Source organism: Impatiens glandulifera, chromosome 6, assembly GCF_907164915.1.
Source record: "Impatiens glandulifera chromosome 6, dImpGla2.1, whole genome shotgun sequence".
NCBI classification, from domain to species: domain Eukaryota; kingdom Viridiplantae; phylum Streptophyta; class Magnoliopsida; order Ericales; family Balsaminaceae; genus Impatiens; species Impatiens glandulifera.
Window position 1 is genome coordinate 14913768 of NC_061867.1, and position 24376 is coordinate 14938143.

At 31.3% G+C, this 24376-nt stretch overlaps 1 protein-coding gene across 1 annotated transcript; it reads right to left on the reverse strand.

Moving 5' to 3' along the window:
- Positions 1–7676: 7676 nt before the first annotated feature.
- Positions 7677–10245, reverse strand: LOC124943231 (F-box protein CPR1-like). Its single transcript, XM_047483776.1, has 4 exons — positions 10140–10245; positions 9309–9920; positions 7994–8109; positions 7677–7742 (listed from the first exon to the last, which is right to left on the reverse strand). Exons 1-4 carry the CDS (start codon positions 10243–10245, stop codon positions 7677–7679), a joined length of 900 nt encoding a protein of 299 aa, XP_047339732.1.
- Between the last annotated feature and the right edge of the window lie 14131 nt (positions 10246–24376).

A 24376-nucleotide genomic window follows, 5' to 3' on the forward strand; every position in this document is an offset into this window, starting at 1 on the left:
ATTTATTATGAAATATCTCACACTTTTTCCACAAATCTAATAACATCACAATCGGGAAGTATCATAACCAAATCCATAACTAGGCTGAAACAATTTTTGATAGTGAGTAAGAGTTCAACCTATCAGTGAGAATGTTGTAAATACTTCAGTGTTAATGGATTTCACAAAACAATGTTTGATATTCAAATATATCAATTGGCATATCAAATATCATTTTGTGGAATCCATCGACCCAAAAGTAACTTCCTTACATCTCAGTGGATCGGTTGAACCCTCATTGTCTAAATGTAAAAGTTGACCCCAATTACGGATTTGGTTATGATAACACAACTAATGATTACAATGTTGAGAGATTTGTGATGGTTTTAGGTTAATAATGTTATCATAACTAAGCACAATGTTGAAAATACAAAACCGAAAATGGATCATAGTTCCTTTGGAAATGTCTAAGGTTGTTCTGGAATTGGCAAGAAGAAAATGAAATCAGAGAAGAACAATTAACTTATATCATAACACTCCTTACCAATACCAAACAAAGGCATGGATCTCCCATGGATATTGAAAACAAACAGATTTATCTTAACATTTAACCTAATTCCATGTCCTATTAACATAACAGACTAACATCTGAAAGAAAAATGTTTTATATATAATGGTGCTAATAGATCAAAATGATAGGTTAGAGTAAGAAATGATACCTAGAGGTTGGACGACGATTTGCGCTTAGAACTATTGTCTTGATAACCGAAGAACCAAGAATGGTTACGTCTATAATTTAGAACACTGTAACTATAGTATAAAAAACGAGCTTTCGTAATACAACAAAATCACTCAATTTCGTGTATCTAACTTTGAGAAAATATGCCCACATAAGCGATCCTTAAAGTTATTTAAGGTAAAATCTACCTGTTATAGCATTATATGATAAAATAAATTGTGCCATAAGTATCAATAGATCATAGTTTTCTAGTTGAAACTATTATATACAATGATAATATTATTCCGAGGAAAATTTTGCACAACTTCTAGTTTTTCTTTTAGTTCAATGAGTCTCAATTTCATTAAGCTATCTATTCCTTTTTGAAGATCAGGTTAATCACATTTGCAATCTGAATTCCAACCATTTTGACCGCAATATCAAGTAGCCTTGGGAAAGTCAAGTGAATTCTCCATTTGAAGATAGACCAAAACAATTGTTGGGCTTTTGGGTCCAGCCCAATTAGGCATTCAATTAAATAAGTAAAACCTAAGAATTTTGCTCATTCTATCACTTCTAGAGAGAAGACATTCTGAAAAGAAGAGAAGAAACAGAGGAAGAAGAAGAGAAGGAGACAGTAGATCTCTTACATTTTCACCTTCAGGTTCCAATTTTTTTGTTGTCTTATATCTAGACTAGCTTGAGTCTGAATGAAATTGGTTTTCTCTGTTTATATACCTCAACTGTTAGGTTTAAAGTTGAGAAGAACATTTGTATATGTTTCTTGTTTATAGTGAAATTTGCTAGTTGGCTCTGTGGTTTTTTACCCTCCAAGTTGAGAGGGTTTTTCACGTAAATCTGGTGTTATTTTGTTCTGTGCTTGATCTTCTGTTTTAGACTTGGATAACCTGTGCATTTACCCATCTCACATTGCTATATTACAGTATAAAAGTAATCTTCGTTTCAAAATTCCCAACAAGTGGTATCAGAGCTGTTAGGTTTATTTTTTGAAGAGTGCTTTTGTAGGTTGAGATGGAAGTCAATAGCACAATGATCAGGCTGACAAATAATAACTGGCAGATTTGGAAATCCAAGATGGACGATATCCTTTACTGTAAAGACTTGTATGAGCCGGTTGAAGGAGATAGTGCGAAGCCAAAAGATATGTCTAATAGTGATTGGACATAATTAAACCGGAAAGTAGTCGGCACAATCAGACAGTGGCTTGATGATAGCGTGTACCACCATGTAGCAAGTGATAAGAGTGCACATGAGTTGTGGAAGAAGATGAAGCCATTGTATGAGCAGAAAACAGCAAGTAACAAAGCATTTCTGATTCAAAAGTTAGTAAATCTGAAATTCAGAGAAGGCGCGTGTGTTGCTGAGCATTTAAATGAGTTCCAGAACTTGATTAATCAATTGTCAGTGATGGAGATGACCTTAGAAGATGAGTTGCAAGCCTTATTGCTCTTAGTATCATTGCCCGACAGTTGAGAGACATTGGTTGTGACAGTCAGTAATGCAGCTCTGAATGGTTTTCTTACTATGAGTATAGTTACTAGCAGCTTGTTCAATGAGGAGACAAGAAGGAAGTCAACTAATACAAATAGTGTATAGGCCCTTGTCACAGAGAACATGGGAAGAGCTGAATACCGACAACAATCAAGAGGCCATAGCAAGTCCAGAGGAAGATCAAAATCTAAGGGAAGACAGTGTTATCACTATGGTAAAGAAGGTCATATGAAGAAAATGTTGGGTTTTGCAACAACAAAACTATGGATCTTCTTAGAAATCAAAACCTATAGCAAATCAGATTCCAAATCGTCTATGACGATAAACAGATTACCAAGAACTGAAATAGCACAAAACAATAAACGACAACACAATATACGTGGTTCGGTCAAAATCGACTTACGTCCACGGGAGGGATAAGTTTCACTAAATCAAACAAATGTCAATAGTAGAAACTTACATGCCCTGCTCTCAAATAAAAGAAGTGATTACACTAGGAATGATTGGACTACTCCACAATCAAAAGCTCCCCCAATCTCTCACTCTGGATCAACCAAAGAACAAGAAGAAGAAGGAACCAGAAAACCCTAGATCTGTAATTCACTCTCTCTCTATTTGCTCTGTTATGAAAAAAATACCCAAAAAAGAGTATTTATACTCTAACCCGTTTTCATAAGAGAAAACCCTAACCCGTTTACCCGGAATTTAAAACCCGCCCGCAATGGCAAGGAACACCAACAGAAAAATTGTAGAGCCTAGAAAATACTACAGAATGAAGACAAAAATCAGAAGAAAGATGATGAGATCAGAAATACCACAGCCACAGTAACTGCAGATGATGTAGTGATTTTTTCTTGTGAAAAAGAACAATATCTATATGTAGAAAGTCATCAAGGAGTTGAGTGGATAGTTGATACATGTGCTTGATATCATGCTACACTAAATAGAGAGTTCTTCTTGACTTACAAGGCTGCAGATCTTGGTACAATGAAGATGGGTAATACTAGTCATTCGAGCATTGTGGGTATTGGTGATATTTGTTTGCAGACAGAGTTGGGACATCAGTTAACACTGAAAGATGTGCGACATATTCCTTATTTGCTTCTAAACTTGATATCATGTGATGCATTGAACAAAGATGGATTCAAGCATTACCTTGGTAGTGGAGAATGGAAGCTCAGCAAGGGATCAATGATTGTAGCAAAAGGGAAGTCGTGAAACTCCTTATACAGAACTCATGTGAAGATACTCAAGAATGGGTTGAATGCAGTACAAGCTGAAAGCTCTTTAAATATGTGCATCAGCGTCTCGGCCACATGAGTGAGAAAGGGTTACGAATTCTGGTGAGGAAGCTTCACATCCCCTCAACCAAAGATGAGGTTCTGGATCTATGGGACTACTGCCCATTTGGTAAGCAACACAGAGTCTCTTTTAGTCAAATATCAGAAAGGAAACATAATGTGTTGGACTTGGTTTATTCTGATGTGTGTGGTCCTTTTGAGGAGGAGTCATTGGGTGGCAATAGATACTTTCTAACATTTATTGATGATGCATCTAGAAAGGTGTGGGTTTATTTCATGAGAACGAAAAACTAGGTATTTAATTACTTTCAAGAGTTCCATGTCATGGTAGAAAGAGAGACAGATAATTAATTGAATTGTCTTCGCTTTGATAACGGGGGAGAGTATACCTCCAAGGAGTTTAAAGCATATTGTGTAAAATATGGAATTCGACATGAGAAAACAGTGTTTGAAACTCCACAACACAATGGTGTGGCTGAGAGAATGAATCGCACCATTGTAGAAAATGTGAGATGCATGCTGAAGATGACAAAGTTGCCAAAACAGTTTTGGGGAGAAGCAGTTCGCACAGCTTGCTATCTCATAAACATGTCACCATCTGTTCCTTTGAAGTTTGAAATACCAGAAAGAGTATGGTCTAAGAAGAATATTTCATACTCGCATCTAAGGGTGTTTGGATGCAAAGCATATGTGCATATTTCAAAGGAGCAAAGATCCAAGTTGGATGATAAAACAATTCCATGTATTTTCCTTGGGTATGGAAATGAGGAATTTGGGTACAGATTATGGGACCCAAAAAAGAAGAGAATTGTTAGATGCATAGATGTTGTGTTCTTCGAGGGTCAGAATGGGATAAATCCAGAAATCATTGAGAAGTCAGAGAGAGTTGATGAGTCCATAAAACTCATACCAATTCCTTCACATGTATAGTCAACAGTAACAGATGAAGATGAACATAATGAAGAATCCACTGAGTAAATCTCTGACATGAATGGTTGTAATGATGATGAGACTATTTATGATATTTCTGAGCAGGGGGCAACATCATCAAGAGGAGCCAGAAGAGCCGTAATTAAGAAGGTCTGAAAGAGAGCACCAACCTTCTAAAAGGTATCCTTCGTCAGAGTATATACTATTGACAGAAGGAGAGTCAAAAAGTTTTCAGGAGGCACAAGTTCATAAAGACAAAGTTAAGTGGCAGAATACAATGAAAGATGAGATGAAGTCATTGCAAGAGATGGGCACATATGAGCTGGTGGAACTTCCTAAGGGCCGAAAGGCATTGAGAAACAAATGGGTGCTCAAGCTAAAGAGAGATAAAAATGGAAAATTATGAAGTACAAAGCTCGACTTGTTGTAAAGGGTTTTGGACAGAAACAGGGCATCGACTTTAAGGAGATTTTCTCACCAGTTGTAAAGATGACTTCCATTCGTACAATGTTAGGTCTAGTAGCTAACTTAGACCTTGAGCTTGAGCAACTTGATGTAAAAACTACATTTCTTCCTGGTAACTTGGAAGAAGAGATCTACATGGTGCAACCAGAGGGATTTGAAGTGAAAAAAAAGGAGAACATGGTTTGCAAATTAAAGAAGAGTTTATACGATTTGAAACAAGCTCCGAGACAGTGGTACAAGAAATTTGACTCTTTTATGATGAGTCATGGGTACCAGAGAACCAAGGCAGATCCGTGTGTTTACTTCAAAAGATTTTCTAATGGAAAGTTTCTAATGCTTTTACTTTATGTTGATGATATGTTGATTGTAGGACATGATGCTCAGATAATAGCCATGTTGAAGAAGGAGATGTCCAAGACATTTGACATGAAAGACATAGGCCAAGCACGTCAGATATTGGGAATGAAAATTACTCGTGATAGAAAGGCTAAGAGACTTTGGTTGTCACAAGAGAAGTACATTAAAAAGGTGCTTGAAAGATTCAACATGTAAGGAACAAATGAAGTAAGTTTTCCACTTCCTAGCCATTTTAAATTGAGCAAGAAGATGTGTCCATCAACAAAGAAAGAAAATGATGAAATGTCAAGTGTTCCATACTCCTCAGTTGTAGGGAGTTTGATGTATGCAATGGTTTGCACTAGGCCAGATATAGCGCATACAGTCGGTGTGGTACGTATGTTCCTCTCTAATCGAGGAAAACAACATTGGGAAGCAGTGAAGTGGATTCTTAAATATCAAAGAGGCACTTCCAATTTGTGTTTGAGTTTTGGAAATGGTGAAGCTGTGCTAGAAGGTTACACAGATGCTAATATGGCTGGAGATCTAGATCACAGAAAATCCACTTCGGGTTATGTGTTTACTTTTGCAGGGGGAGCCGTGTCATGGCAATCCAAGTTGCAAAAATGTGTGACTTTGTCAATAACAGAATCCGAATACATTGCAACAACTGAAGCGGGTAAGGAGTTGTTGTGGATGATTAGATTTCTCCTAGAGCTTGGTATGCAACAAGAAGATGCAATTATTTTCTTTGATAGCCAGAGTGCCAAAGATTTGAGCAAGAATGTTACATATCATTCCAGAACTAAGCATATTGATGTGAGGTTTCATTGGTTAAGAGATATAATAGAAAACCAACAGATGAAGTTGAAGAAAATCCACACGGATAAGAACCCATCAGACATGTTTACGAAGATTGTTCCAAAAGACAAGTTCGAGCTCTGTTGTCGGCATGAATACCAAATGATGACTTGAAGATCGGTGTGCCTCTCTCTGTGGGCTGGAGGGGGAGATTGTTGGGCCTTTGGGTCCAGCCCAATCAGGCATTCAATTAAACAAGAAAAAACTAAGAAGGTTGGTCATTCTATCACCTCTATAGAGAGAAGATATTCTGTAAAGAAGAGAAGAAACAGAGGAAGAAGAATAGAAGGAGACAGTAGATCTCTTATATTTTCACCTTCAGGTTCCAATTTCTTATTGTCTTATATCTAGACTAGCTTGAGTCTGAATATGAAATTGATTTTATCTGTTTGTATACCTCAACTGTTAGGTTTAAAGTTGAGAAGAACATGTGTATTTGTTTCTTGTTTATAGTGAAATTTGTTAGTTGGCTCCGTGGTTTTTATCCTCCAGGTTGAGAGGGTTTTCCACATAAATCTGGTGTTGTTTTGTTATGTGCTTGATCTTCTGTTTTAGACTTGGATAACTTGTGCATTTACCCATCTCACATTGCTAGATTACAGTATAAAAGTAATATGCGTTTCAAAATTCCCAACATTTATCAATTTGTCGATGAGCAGAATTCAGATGGAATCAAAAATTTCATTATGACAAAACACACAAAAATATATCACAAATGTCGTAAAGAATTATTTGTTGGCTTTTGATACCATGCTTACCTTCTCTTCCAATACAACACTAACTCTTCCAAAAGTTTTTAATTTTCAATGATTCAACAATATCGAATTCTTTTAATTCATCTACTTGCAGTCTCTAGTCTCTCTCATTCTTGTCTCTCCTTCTTGTCTATCATAAACAAGCTTAACATCTTGAGATATTATAATCCCATCCCTCTCAATATGTATTTTATTCTATTATAATCATTCAAATAAATATGTTGTATGTTAATAAGGTCTTTAGTATTAATGGGAAAATTTCAAGACAATTACAATAATCGAGATAAAAGTCTTTAAGTTCAAGAGATCGCAAATACTATTAGGTAATGTTATATGAGAAATATTTAAGTATATAAGATGTTTTAGATATCCCACGTAACGTAAATCTTGATATTGCATATCATGGCTTACTTCAAATACACTGAAAGATGAAACTTATTTCTAGACACTCAAAATCTCTTTTGAGTTATTTTCATAATTTGTGGGATGGAGTATTATAGATTACAAACCTCCTATATTTTAAACAAAACTCATTCCAAGTTTCATTTTTAATATCTTTTATTTCTTAGTTTTCATTTTTAGGAATTAAACTATGGGTAAGGACTGGGTAAGGACGGATCTAGAAATTAGAATTGTGTGGTAGACTTAAATTAATGTAATCTCAAAGCCCTTTATTCCTCTATTTTGTCAAAATTTTACTAGATTGAAAGATGAAATTATAAGACTTTCAATAAATTGGTTTTGGTTTTTGATGATATCTTCTAAAAAAAATTAAGATTTCAATATCTTTTATTTATATTTATAGGTAAAATAGATTCTTCATTTAGGGATATCTCCAATATTCCACATTTCCACCTCCAATACTTGATCAGTTTCTTCATCTCTCTGTAAATAAAACACAAATCTTGAATTAAGAGTCAAACTACTCACCTATCTTTGTTCATGTTGTCTCAATATCATCAACCATGCCTATTCTAAAACCAACCTAGACTTGTATAAGACAACAATTGAACATATTTGGAAATACTTTTGTTATGATCTTATTTCGATCCACATGATAAATATGACATAAAAGATGTTTTCAAATAATGCATCATCAAAATAGCTTTATATCTCCACCATTAAACAATGGTGACCTTCGCTCCAGCAGCTTCAAGTTGTTTCTTAGCTTCTTCCTTGGAAATCGCCTCTTTAAACTTCTTCGGTAAAAATTCTTCAATCAATTCCTTAGCTTCTTTCAAAGCTCTAACAGCTTTAATAGTATTAATCGGCTAGTGTTAGATTTGATATTTCATCTCCTAATTACCTTTTCTGGTGCTTCCACGGCGAAGAGAGGACTAGAGCATCTCTTTCTTTTTTTGGTCGAATAATTTGATTTTCGTGAAAAATATAAGCACAAAATAAAAAGATTGATAATCTCAGTTGTGCAGCATAGAAAAATAGTGAATTCCCACTGGAATAATTATGATTTGTAGAATTTATAGTGAAGAAAAATTCTAACACCGGAATAATCATATACAAGTTTTTACATTCCTCTCTATGGTGATACTTCAAATATTTAAAAATACCTTATTTAATTAATTATGATTTTTAACTAATATTTTATAATTATTTTTGGTTTAAAGTAAGAGTTTAAGATTCAATTTTTCTAGAGACCAAAAATTACTTAAACTGATATAACCGAAACTAAAAAGACAAAAACAAGAATAGCTACCAAAACTGAAAAACTAACAAGTCTGAAGATTCTTTAAATATGAATCAATTCTCTCAAACACACTTAGTTCAAAATCATAATGTCTTAATGATGTTTTGAACCAGATAATCTACAAAAACAAATTTAAGTTCAATCATATGATTTTGCTCTAATTGACATAATTAGCAAATAAATCATTACATTTGAAGATATGATTTAATGACAATCCTAACAACCTGCAAAACTAGGATTAAGTGAAGTGACAGGTTTAAATGAATGGCTAAGTGTTGTTATGATTTGAACTAATCATTGTTGATGAATAAGAGATGTTATATGAAAATAAAAAAACTAGGCGATACGAGAACAATCATAGTTTGAACGAGAAATTAAGAAAAAAAAACATAAAAAAATACTAATGCAAAAGTTTTCAACTTGAATCACTTTGATATGAAATTGTTCATAAAAAACTCAAATTCAATCATAGCTTGAACGAGAATTAAGGAAAAAAAAAAGAACATTTCTAATTTGTAAATCAAATTTAACAATCTATTATATCTGCTTAGACTAATTTTTTCTTCTTTTTGGAGATTCTTCTTGGATTTGGTTTACTTTCAGCTACTGTGGAACATCAAGAGAGACAATACTTTCAATGTAAGTGTATACGTTTTCACTATTAACTCTAGTTTCCTCTTCTAATTTATGTTCTAAATTATACCAAACAAGCCTCTCATGATCCATTAGAAACAATATTTTCTTACCACATTTTGAATAAGCAATAGCTTCAACATTAGGAAAGTCGACCCCGATAGACATTGTTGGTGAAATCGAAATCAATTTCGACCAATGTTCATTCTTCCCACCGTATTCCTTCAACAAAAATATATCCACAGTCCACGAATAATAATGAACAGTTGCAGAAAGGCATCCTTCTAAATTACTCAAATATAAACAGAAATGAGAACCACTCAACTCAGGCGGTGTAATTACTCTATATTTCTCTGTCCCAAGATCAAAGGCAACAATTTGATCAACAATTGATCTTTTACTTTTTGAATCTGATCCCATTTTTGACATCCAGTGCATAGCTCCACCAGTTATGAAATCTCCAATGCTACTCAACCTTGGACGGTAAGGAAACTTCTTTGGACTATGCCACGAATTTGATTTCAAACTATAAACATTAATCTCATAATCTTTTCCATTTTCAAAAAATATAAGTTTCACCACCTTGTAATCATTATTGATGTGGTCGTAACCAAATCGATTAACCCACCACCAAATTTTTCCGTCAGCACTCGATGCAGGAGAAGGAAGTTGTATAGACTTTTTTGTTGATGGATTCCATAAAAATACATTGTCTGTACCATCGTCTGTTTTCATGCAAAACAAGCCATCACATGAACCGCAAATCAAAGTTTCATGATTTGGATACCTCGATTTAAAGTAATCGATCTCCACTGGTTGAAGAAAGTTGCGGGAATCAAAATCCACCCGAAAGTGATCGTAATAACTCGTGAAAAAAAGGCGGCGAAGGATGCTCTTAGTTTGAACTGATCGTTTAAGATGAAATTTGATGAAATGTTAACTACTGATTAGGGCAAGCCGAGATTTAGATACACATCTGAATCGGAGCAAATCCTTTAGAGGCAATCCACAAAGAATCTCTTCAATAATTTCATCCGGTAATTGCACCATCTTCTACTAACTGAACAATGCAAAATGAAAAATATTTATATCATTAATATAGTTGTATTGGGTTTGTTTATATATGCCCCTTCTTTCTAATAATATTATATAAAATAATAAAAAAAAAAGATTTTGCTGTGAAACATTTTTTAAAATGTGATAATAACACAATTTCAAGACAAAGATAATTAGGGTGGAATCAGGATTTCAAATCTAACCAAAAACCAAATTAAATATATTTTCACAATATTTAATATAATACATATATTAAAAAATAATAATCGTTTAAGCACAACAAGCACAACCAAATAAATCATTATATCAGAAAAATAAAAATACTAAAAAGAGAAAAATAAATACCTTAGACCAAATATATATTAAAAAAATAAGAATGACATTAACTATTAAAGTTGGAATTTACAAATTTTTTGAAATATAATATTCACTTTTAATCTATAATTGAAGCAAATTTAGATCTCAATACACTAACAACATAGGTTAATATGGTCTAATTTTAATGTAATGATGTAAGTTCATCTAATTTCATCATTATTATTCACATGATGTCGCCACATAGAAATACGCAATCTTAGATCTCGTTCAAGGTAATTTAATGAAACTCAACCTTTTAAGATTTATAAAGAGATTCTAGAATCTCATCGAAAATTATTATATTTGGTTAGATTGGCTCAGATAATGAAATATTATCAATTATTGGCTTAAGAAAATATAAAATATTTTCTCTCTTATTCTCTAAATTTCACATTAAAAAACTGGTTGAATTTCAAAATTCTTAACATGTAAATATATTATATACTATGAAAATTATCATTTGAACATAAATAATGTAAAAATAATTCATATAGATACAAATTACCATAAAATTGAAATGATACAAACCTCCTTGAGAGAATGAATTTCAATATAAACCGGTTTAACCTTACAAATTAAATTATAGAGATCTAATAGCCAATGAGAAAATTTCAATTTTTTAAACTATTATTGTGACTATTATTATGGACATATTTGTTTAATTAAGCTGAATAAATTATATATAGTTTAAACTGAATTTAATTAAGAATGAATAAATTATAACCTATTAAAAAGGGATAAATATATATTATTGAATGAGTTATTTATTTAAGAATTAATAAATTATGATGTTAATTAAATAAATATTTATAGTATTATGTTTGAATTAGTAAATTAGGAAGATATATGATTAAGGGGTCTCCAGGCTCTGCCCATGATTTAAGGTGTCGCCCACCCCGATTTACTGTAATAATATTAGTATTATTCTTAATATTTTTAAATTATTTTAATATAATTTACAGTTGGTTTATCTAATATATATATATATATATATATATAAAATGATGTTTAAAATTTAAACTCAACAAAATAATCTACGTTAAGCATCCAATAATTCACATTAACAATTCTCTTTTCTTATATATATATATATATATATATATATATATATATATATATATATATATATATATATATATATGATAATAAGAATATGTTATATATATAATTTTTTATTATTAATTTTATATAAATATATTTTATATTGTTGTTTTATCAATAATTATATTGGAACACTTTAAAATTAATTATTATTATTATTATATATATATATATATATATTAATTATAGTTAGTTAAAAAGTTAATCTTATATTTATTAAACGTGCATTTATCAAATTTGATTTTAAATTGAAAATATAAAATTTTATTAGTTTAGTTGATTATACTTGTATTTGTATTTGTTAGGTTTTGAAAACATATACATAACATTTTTATTTTTAACCGTTTTAAGTTTATGGACGAATGAACCCATAATCCAACTCAAATATTCATTTACTCTTTTATTTATATATATATTCTTCTATTTTTCTTTAACAAAATTAGAATATGAGTAGAAATAAATAATTAAGACGGAGGAAAGTCGCCTCTTTCACCACAGCTTATAGCTTATGTGAATTTATGTCACCTAACTTATTTTAAGTTTATAATATATTTGTCTTGTTGCTAGTTTTTTTAATTTTGCATGGGATTTTTTTAAAATAAATTGTTTGAATATTAAAAATAAAAATAAAAAATGATTTTTAAATTATTTTTTTATTAAATTATTCTTTTCTCTCCTTTTACATTTTTATTTAATAATTAATTTATATGGAAGAAAAAGTAAATAATAATTTTAATATTTTAATAAATAAATAAATTGATTAAATAATTGAAATGATTAGAGCTGCGTAAAAATACGAAAAATCGGTAACCCGACCGAACTGATAGTTAACCGGTTTCATTTTAACGGTTTATTAGTTAACTGGTTTTTTACCGGTTAAACGGTTCAGTTTTTCAATTTTTCTAATTGATTAACCGGTAAACCGTTAATAATTTAATTATATATTTTTTATATTTTATAATTTGTATTAGTTATTTTATAAATAATAAATATATTATAAATAATATTTAATTATCTATAAAAAAAATTATTTTTAAATTTTATTTTATATACAATATTTTTAAAAAATATTATAATTCATATAAAATTTTACAAAAATAAAATAAAATCAAACTGAAATAATTTTATTAAAATATGTAAAATTGTTTTTATAACGATACAATAATGTAGAATTATAAATTAACAAAATTAAAATAGTTAAACAAATTAAAACTTGATGTCTTCCACGTTCACTTTATGTTTTAACTTTCTGTCCAACACTTGGTGGGTACAAAATCTACATAATGAATTTTCTCAATAAATATATAAAAAGCTAACAAAATAGTTATAAAATATATTATATTATTATAATAAAATAATATATTATAATATATTCTTAAATATATCAATAAAATATATTCTAATAATATAATATATTATAATAGAGACAAGAAATGATAGAATACTATAATAATAGTAAAGTACAAACAATAATTAAAAAAAAATTCATTTCATAAATTTATTACTTAATTTAAAAAATTGAATTATCGGTTTCTGGTTAAACCCGGTTAACCGACAGAAACCGATCAAAACCGGTAGAACTAGAATCGGTAATACCGATATCATTAATGGTCGGTTAACCGGTTTGTAAAATAAAAGAAAAACCGGTCTTAACGGAAATCGTTTAAACGATTAACCAGTTAACCGGCGGTTGAACACACCTAAAATGATATTGAGTTTAAGATAAAAAAAAATTCCAATAGCCACATGTCTCAACTTATTTACAAATCTTGATTTGTCTTTTTATTTAGTATATAAAAATGTTTATGTTTTTATTTAAAAATAATGTAATAACTCACTAGCTTAAAAGTCAAAAATATTTTTTTTAGAGAACAAATGTTATAATTTTCAAAAATTAATATAAGGTTACAATTAAGTGTATATCTTAGATTAATAATAGATTATTTTGCTTAAATAAATTAATTCATTTTATAATATAACTTAAAGTTTAACTATATTGTATTATTATTTAAAAATAAATAAATCACAACAACCGTATATAAATAAAAAAATACAAAATTATGATCTTGACTAAATTTTATTTTGAATCAAGTATAAATAAATTTATAACTAAAAATAAATTAACTAAAGATATAACAACATTGAATTCTAACTTAGAAGATGATTTGTTTCTACACATGTCAATGTCACATCATTTAATTTTGGTTACTCCCAATTAATTAGAACATATATAGAGACAAACCTAAATGTCTTGAATCCATCTTTAATTATTTTTGCTCATTTCTTTCCCTCATTTTTATATCTATGTGTGTAAGAGGACATGAGTAGTTTAAACCAGCTTTTGGAATAGAAAATTTGGAGTTCAAAGTGAATTAAGGGCTAGTTTGATTCACATGTCATTTTATACAACACTTAGTTAACAAAAACGATTTTTTTGTTTATTAAACTCAATAACGCTAGGATCAAATACATAATAGTTTGAACTTGGAATCAACTAGCCCGATCTCCTTTCCATCCCTATATTTCATTATGTTTCGGACAAAATGATTGGAGAACAAAAAGTTATGAATAGACGGTTAGAAAATGAGTTTTTAGTCCACATAATCGATGACGCAAACATGAATATTTTTTTACTTGTATTGCTACAAATAAAACTAGCATATGTGTTGGGCTACAATTCAAAAGAGAGTATTGAATAAAATATTATTTGAACTAGTTTTAAATTTAACACGAACTATGAGTCTTTATTGTGTCCCTTACGAGCACAACAGATATAAATATGTAGTACATGTAAACTGATCTCACTAAGGAAAATGACAACCACTTTGATGGAGTTGATATGGGCACAAATCACTATCATCGTCCACTGTCGCCGCTCTATGTTAGTTGAGTTTATTGAAAGGAAACATCGTCTAATCTAAAAAATGTAACACAACCAAAACAAAAGTCATGATGGTTCGTGAGATGTTACACTTAACTTTAACTTAGTTCGGTAAGGGAGATGAAGGACCTACAATCAATTAATTATGACTAGGTCCAGAGGGATAAAGAAATTAGAGTTAAGGTAGACATAAATAAAATAAAGAGAGGGTGAGATATAATTTTTTTTTGTCAAACTAATTTACTTATAAATAATATTTAACTATTAAATAATAAATCATTCAAAATATTTTAAACTTTATAAATAAGATAATTCAAAATATTCAGTATATTATATATAACCAATTTCTTAAATCAACAAAATAAATCATCAACATTTGTCTCAATGTTTAACATCAAAATTGTCCAAATCATCCTTAACATTATCACCACCATCTTACTCGCATATTTCTTCTTCCTTTTCTCTACATTAAGTACTCACTATAGATGAGTGTGATTAGATTTTATACGTTTAATTTAATTACAAAAGGTTGTCTCGCACCTTGTCAAATTGTTTTGAAACAATTTTCATATCATGTCCTTTTATCATATTCATTCTCATAAATATTATTTTGTATTTTTCTTTGTTTTGCCTCATCATTTTTCGATTTTTTTAATCTTTAATTTTACATAATCAAGAATACTAATACAACTATCAGCATATATGTGTTTACAAGCTAAACGATGTTTGAAACAATATATATTCCCCGATAAGACTTTAGAACAAAATTAATTTGCATTTTACTTTATTTGTATTACTATTAACATCAATTTTATACTCCAAATCATCAATATCAGGTATATTTTCTGGTTGATTCTTATTTAATTTATAAGTGACATAACTTAATAAATATATCAAATATATTTTTAAGGTAGGATATATAAGTTATTTAGTGAATGTGTAATATTATTATTTACTTGGATTTTTTAAAAAATGAAATTTTAACAAGTTAAGAATTAGAGGTGTAACTAAATTATATTTTATTATTAATAAAATAACAGTAAATATAAGACATAATCATAATCATAGTAAGACTGCAAAAATGAATTGTCTTGTCATTGTCCTTAAATTGGAAAGCAACTTAAAAAAAATAAACATAATAAAAATAAAAATAAAAATCTTGTCACTATCTTAAATTGGAAAGCGATTTCCCTTTCTTTCGGTTATTCTTTTTCACTTTCTTAGTTTATTAATAACAAAACGGATTTTCCGATGTATAAAAATGGAATTCCCGATAGGTAAGTTTACTAGTCTTCTGGTTTTGTAAGATCTGAAAAAATCCAAAAACGAAGCCTAAAATTCAATCTTATTATTTATTTCTTTATGATTCTTTTTTATTCAAGTTGATATCTATATAATTCACTGGTATAGAAATCAAATTAGATTAACTAAAAAAATATCACAAGAAAAGGGTCCTCCTTTTTTATTTTTATGTAATAAAATAGAAATGTTTAACAACTCCAGCTTTCCCAAATAAAAAGCTTTAATCCTTTAAATTTTATTAATTAGTCAAGCTTGAAAAAAAATATGGATTGTTAACTTTTTATTTACTTTCACATGAAAATATTGTATATTTTCATTTTACCAAGGTTTTAAAAACCGTTCCGGTTATCAACTCGGAATTTTGGGCGAAATCCGGTTTAAACGGTTCAACCGGTCGGACCACCGGTCGGACCTCATTTTTTTTATATATTTTAGTACCACAAGAAAAGGATCCTCCTTTTTTATTTTTATGTAATAAAATAGAAACGTTTAACAACTCCAGTTTTCCCAAATAAAAAACTTTAATCCTTTAAATTTTATTAATTAGTCAAGCTTGAGAAAAAAAATATGAATTGTTAACTTTTTATCTACTTTCACATGAAAATATTGTATATTTTCATTTTACCAAAGTTTTGAAAACCGTTCTGGTTATCAACTCGGAATTTTAGGCGAAATCCGGTTTAAACGGCTTAACCGGTCGGACCACCGGTCGGAACTCTTTTTTTATATATTTTAGATTTATAAAATAATTAATTCTACCATGAATTAAAAAAAATGTTAGTCAACATTGATTATTACCTTTTTGAATGACATCTGAAAATACAACTCTTTCTCTACCATATATATTTACAGATTGACTTGACAGCTATTATTATTATTATTATTTTATCTTTGTTATTTTTCTTATCTATATATTTCATTTCTTTTTTCTTCCATACTAATATAATTTACAAGGTCATCGAATGGAACTACAAACGGCCGTCGAATGGAACTACAATCGGTCAATAGAGAATGGCGCCTGTTTGAAACTACAAACGGTCAATAGAGAATGAAACACCAACATAATGAAGAATGATCGACTGTTTGGAATCAGACCGACTGTTTGGAACCAACCGAGCGGCAAACGGCGAGTCGTCGAGGTGAGAAAGAAACAACGCATGTTCATGACAAACCTTTCGAACCGGAAAATTCCGGTTCAGATTTTCAATCAAATCGGACGGTCCGACTGGCTTTTTATCGAAAATACAAGATAAAAAAATCTCTCAATCATCACAAAATTATTAATTTTGAAATAACTTCAATTTACCAGATATCAGATATCTGATATATCTGATATCATAATGAGGCACATCTTCATTTTTGTATGACAGACATTAAAAATTATATATATATATATATATATATATATATATATATATATATATATATATATATATATATATATATATATATATATATATATATATATATATATATGAAAAGTGATATTTTTTTTTTATTAAACTTCATATTTTAAAATTTTGGGTCAACCTAATCAACCAATCTATACAAACCAAGTCATTATAAATAGAAAAGAGTTCAATATTAAAATCTCAACATACATAAAAATTGAATCATGACAAGTCGTGAGATCTAAAATAAATGTTGATCATAACCCTTTTAGTGTTAAGATTTGTCTTTCTTTCTTTGTGTGAACTGGGAAGTTTTTGAATTTATTATTTTTCGTCTTCTATTTGTTTCAATCTCTTTAAGAGGGGTTAATACTTATATTTTGGTTTTTTTTTTATTACTTTACAGATAGTTAATACATATGTTTTGGTTTTGGTTACTTTATATATAGATAGTCTAATAAACTAGTTCAATGATGTTTTAAGCTACTCAAAGCACCTTGAGAGTATTTTCCTCTATCCTTCTACCATTCCATTTATTAGTTTAAGAACGGTCTTTTTCACAACTAAAAAAGAAAAATTAAAATTGAGCCTATTTAGAAACTAAGATTTGAAGAAAGTTTCTCAATTGGTTGTTTTGCGGGGAATGGAGTTTTCATGGTTCTTATATTTTGTTTCAACTTCCTTCAAGGGGTTAAACCTTTAGACCATCCTTTGTTGGGTTGAAGAGAAAAATAAGGAACGAAGGTTACAAAAGGAAATGAAAATATTATTATTTTGTTGTGATTTACCAATCATCCCATTACAAGGTAAATATATAATAAAAATAAAAATCTTTTCGTTATCTTAGAATTAAATATTGTAACTTATAACCTCCCAATATTATCCTAATCAATACCATAATTAATTAAAAATATTTATTTTAATTAAAAACATTAATTTCAACACTCCCCCTTAATGTTTTTGTTGGTCATGCCTAACAAATCTCGTAAGTAGACGAATTTGTTTAAAGGAAGTGCTTTAGTGAAGATATCTGCAAGTTGATCTCCAGTCTTTACGTGCTTGATCATTACTTCTTCATCATCCACTGCTTCACGAATGTAGTGATGTTTAAGGTTGATGTGTTTTGTTCGACTATGAAATACCGCATTTTTCGACATAGCAATTGCCGATTTGCTATCGCAAAAGAGAACTGTAGCCATATCTTGTTTCTCCCCCATGTCTTCTAAAATCTTCCTTAGCCAAACCACTTGTTTGGTTGCTTCGTTTGCCGATACGTATTCGGCTTCGGCGGAGGAATGTGCAACTCTCTCTTGCTTTTTCGAGGCCCATGAAAAAATACCTGAACCTAGTGAATAACAATACCCGGATGTACTTTTCATGTCATCCATGCTTCCAGCCCAATCGCTATCACAGAACCCAAACAACTCAATATCTTCACTATCATTTTTTTCAAACATGAGACCATACTCCATAGTCCCTTTAATGTATCGCAACACTCTCTTTGCAACTCCAAGATGAATTTTGCTTGGTCGGTGCATAAACCGAGATAATAAACCCGTAGCATACATGATATCGGGTCTTGTAATCGTAAGGTACAACAAACTCTCAACCAGACTTCTATATTGTACCGCATCAGCATCACCACTACCATCATCTTTCACCAACTTCTCATTTACTACCAATGGAGTCATCACGGGATTACAATTCTCCATTTTAAATTTTGAATGAATGCTTTGGGCATACTTATTTTGACAAATAAATACACCTCCATCATTTTGATCAATCTCAATACCCAAAAAATAATGTAACAAACCTAAATCATTCATCTCATATTTCTTCATCATATCAGTTTTGAACTCATTAATCATGTTTTCATCATTTCCAGTAAAAATCAAGTCATCAACATAAAGAGAGACTATGAGCATACCGGATTCACCATGCTTGATGTAGAGTGTCGGCTCGCTAGGACTCCTAAAAAATCCTCCTTTAGAGAAATACTCATCGATATTTCTATACCAAGCACGAGGTGCTTGCTTCAATCCGTACAACGCTTTCTTCAACTTGTATACGTTTTCTTCTTCTCCTTCAACATTGAAGCCTTGTGGTTGTACCACATATACCTCTTCTTTCAATACTCCATTCAAGAATGCAGATTTCACATCAAGTTGATAAAGCTTCCATCCTTTGTGAGCGGCTAATGCAATCAACATCCTTATCGTTTCGTGTCTCGCAACCGGTGCAAATGTCTCATGATAGTCGATTCCAGGTTGTTGAGAATACCCTTTTGCCACCAATCTTGCCTTGCATTTTTTAACCGAACCATCAGGACTCATTTTCGTCTTGTAAATCCATTTCAACTCAATCACATCTTTTTCTTTCGGCTTCTCTACTAACTCCCAAGTTTCATTTTTTTCGATCACGTTGATTTCTTCTTCCATTGCTTTAACCCAAATCTCCTCTCGAATAGCTTGTTCAAAGCTTTCAGGTTCTACAACACAGAAATTACATCGAGCATATATGTCATTCAAATTTTTCATTTTTACCGGAGTACGGATCGGAATGGATGAACTCGCCCCGGGTTGTGTTGTCGGAGATTGTTGATGCTCACTTTCTTCATAACCACTTTCATTGACTTGTCTAGATGACTCCCTCCGATCTTCTTCAAAAACCGGCATCTGTACATCCTCAACACATTTCTCTTTCCAATCCCATTGTTCTTTTTCATTAAAGATCACATCCCGACTTTCAATCACCTTATTTTTCTTCAAGCTAAAAAGTCGATATCCCTTCGACTTGGTGCTATAGCCAACGAATATACATTTTTCACCTTTATCTTCAAGTTTATTTCTCATTTGCATCGGGATATGAGCATAGCAAATGGATCCGAACACTTTCAAGTGATTGACTGACGGCTTTCTACCCCCGGACCATGCCTCTAATGGTGTCTTGTTTTCAACCGCCTTTGTCGGACAACGATTCAACAAATAAACTGCTGTATAGGTTGATTCGGCCCAAAAAGTCAATGGTAACCCCTTTGCATTCATCGTGGTTCTCGCCATCTCGACAATTGTTCGATTCTTCCTCTCAGCAACGCCATTTTGTTCTGGCGTATAACTCGTCGTCAATTGTCTTTCAAGACCAATATCTTCACAATATTTCTTGAACTCCTTCGAGTTGTATTCTCCTCCTCTATCACTTCTTAATCTTTTAATCACCTTACCACTTTGTCTCTTAGCCATTCTTTGAAACTTCTTGAAAACAGAAAGTGCTTCTGATTTTTGCCTCAAAAAATAGACCCAACACATTCTTGTAAAATCGTCGATAAAAGTGATAAAATATCTGTTACCTCCGTGAGAGTTTTTGGACATCGGACCACAGATATCAGTGTGAACGAGCTCCAACAATGATTTTGCTCTCCAGGCTTTCTCTTTCGGAAACGTCTCTCGATGGATTTTACCAAGAGCACATGCCTCGCAAACATCATGCTTGTTATCAATATTTGGCAACCCATATACCATAGTTTTTTTGCTTAGCAATTTCAAGCTCTCAAAGTTCACATGCCCAAGCCGTTTATGCCACAACCATGACATATCTTCAACATCGGTCTTCATCGATGCACAACTTGCAGGTTTAAGATTAAGAGGAAAATTTTGATTCCTCTCCATCTTAACAACCGCAATCAACTCTCTATTATTTTTCTTGTCAAAAATTTTACAATAATCATCATCGAAGTACAATGCATGATTATTTTGCATAAGCTGCCCAACACTCAGCAAATTTTGAGCTAAATCCGGAACAAACAACACATCATGGATTAGCAATTTACCTTTCTTTGAATCTACTGCGATCGTACCTCTTCCATTTGATTTCACCACAGCACCATTACCCATTGTGATCCGAGTTGTGTCACTCTTGTCAATTTTGCAAAAAATTGACTCATCTCCGGTCATGTGATTGCTGCACCCACTATCAACATACCACTCGTTATCATTTTTTCCAATAGCCGCTTGACATGCAAAAAATGTGCTTACATCACTTTCACAATTCCTTTTCTCCTCGGTATAATTGGCTTGCTCTCTTCTTTGATCTCGACAATCCTTTTGCATATGACCAAATCTCTTGCAATTAAAACATTGAGGTTTACCTTTATGATAACAGTCTTCTTCAACGTGACCCGATCTTTTACAATGATGACAAAATTTGTTATCATGGAAGTTTCTACCTCCCCCTCGGCCACGCCCTCGACCTCTTCCATAACTTCCACCGCCACGAGAATATTGACGTTTACTCGAGCTTTCAGTAGAATCTTCTTTTACACTCACTTTTGATTGAAATGCACTTTCGATGGAAGCTTCGGTATGTCGCTTCATCCGTTGTTCATGCATCTCAAGAGAACCCATCAAATCGTGAATACTGAGTGACGAGAGGTCTTTCATTTCTTCAATAATGGCCACCATATTGTCATACTTTGGAGAAAGACTTATCAAGATCTTCTCACAAACCGTTTTGTCGGTCAAGTCATCGCCAAGACACTTGATTTGATTTACAACTTCGATCACCCTTGAGAAGTACTCTTGTAGAGTTTCTTTCTCCTTCATCCTTAAATTTTGAAACTCTCGTTTGAGAGTCAGGAGCTTCACTGTCTTCATTTTATCGCTCCCTTCAAATTCCTTTTGCAATATATCCCACGCTTCCTTCGATGTATTAACCCCTATTATTCTCGGAAAAAGCTTACGAGAAATACTTTGTTGAATAATAAATAAGGCCTTCGCATCTTTCTTTTTGTTCTCCTTCAACTTTTTATCGGATGAACGATCTGATGATCCTGCGGCATCTTGATCTTCAATGTGTCCGTTCTCCACCAAATCCCACAGATCTTGTGAGACTAGGAGTGTCTTCATCATAACACTCCAATAATCATAATCTTCTCCGTCGAAAATGAGTTGCGCTCCTCGTATCGGCCAAGAATCTCCTAGCATCGCCATGGATCGATCTTGAAGCTCTGATACCACTTTGTTGGGTTGAAGAGAAAAATAAGGAACGAAGGTTACAAAAGGAAATGAAAATATTATTATTTTGTTGTGATTTACCAATCATCCCATTACAAGGTAAATATATAATAAAAATAAAAATCTTTTCGTTATCTTAGAATTAAATATTGTAACTTATAACCTCCCAATATTATCCTAATCAATACCATAATTAATTAAAAATATCTATTTTAATTAAAAACATTAATTTCAACATCCTTGTCTATTCTTTTACAAATCCTAGATCTCTAGGCTGGTACATAACAGTTTGATGTAAAAATTTAGTTAGATTTTAATAAAATCATTATGAACATTTAAGAAAATAGAAGATTTCAAGTAGAATCACAAATTAGAGTTTTAGTTTGATAACAGCCTGAACTCTTTACTTGATCGCAAGCTAGATTTAAATTGGATTTCAAGCGAAATTTGATAAGGGTGAGATTGCGGAACATTTTTGTCAGACCTGTATGCGCAAAAATCGTCGCTTCCCCTCTGAATCGTCTGATTTAGAGGGGGAAGTGAGTTAGAATCCCTATAATTCTTTGTTGTTGTTCAAACTGGTCCTTCTTCCGCATTTTATCTTCACTACGACCTTGAAGCAGAAAAATTAACAAAAAGAAATTAGTTAGGCCGAACTTTTATTTATATTTTTATTCAACAAATTTATATAAAAAAACACTATACGAATTATATTTAATAAGTTTGTTGGCTCAGGATTTAAAATTATAAATCAAAAGCTAAAATGAGGGTCTATAATACCATAACAGCTTATTTGGAAACTATATTATTTTTTAGAAAAATTGGAGTTGTTTCTCGAGTTTCAACCCAACATGAGAAATCCTAGTATCATTACCTTGTCTACTTGAAGAATTGGTTCAACTTATCCCACCTATCCATACATAAATAAGCATCCTCTCGCAAATCCAAACAATCCATCCGCCATCTTTCTGAAAGGTTGGCATGACAAATTCAAATTTTCTGCTCCATACAAGACTTGATCTTGAAGAGAACCTCCAGTCCTTATTCTCAAATAATTGAAAGCTATAAGGAAAAAAAGTATGAAATACAGTCAGCTCTCTTAAATGTTAACAATGAAAATAAACTTGAATAAGCAAGTATACAAACGTAGAACAACCAAATTGGTGTTAAGCAAGTCCTGCCAAATTGAGACACCCATAATGATGATGGTAAGTGATGTGAAGAGGATTTTTTTTTCTCATGAGTGTCCGGGCTAATCCTCATAGGAGTAGACTAGCACATCAATCTAGGTGATTTTAGTGAGAATCAAACTTAAAACCTAGGATGATCAACTCGTTAGAGTTTAAGTCTCTTGTCATCTCATCCCAGATGAATATGAAAACACTTATTTACCAATTTATCAAAAAACAAAAAAACAAAAAATAGTTATTTACCAAATTTAATACGGAAGATGATCCCATGGACAATTGTTATAGTTACACTTATCAGAATGTCATCAGTCTAGTCTATAGTAGCACATACAAAATTGTCTATGTAAAAACAACTCACTACAATTATATTATATTATGCTACTAGAAAAAGGATAAAAGGGAGACAAGTGCCCATCTTTGAACCAACAACCTTATAATAAATCAAAGAGAGATTGGGTGACGAGTTAAAAAAAACTTGTTTCAGAGTAGAATCGTAATAAACTAGCGAGTTAACTCACTTAACTCGATAAAATATTTTTTTGAGTTCTTGTTACTCTATTACTATCAGCAAAATGAAGAGTTTTATAACATTGAAAGTAAAAATCTAACAGTTTTAAAGCATTTCTCTCAACCTAACTATTTATTTTTCATTGCAAATATTAGAGCACCAAGTAATCCGCTTGCAAGTTGCAACTGACTAGCGGTTATAGTATTGCATCTATTTTACCTTTACTATCACTACTAGGTTGGGGACCATAAGTTTGTCCTAGTATGTTGACTAGCGGTTATAGTATGATGTTGAAATTGAAGTTCAACTTCTTTAATACTAGTACTTCTCTCATTGGATTTTAAACTTTATCCATCTAATTTCAAGACTAAAACTTTAACACATGT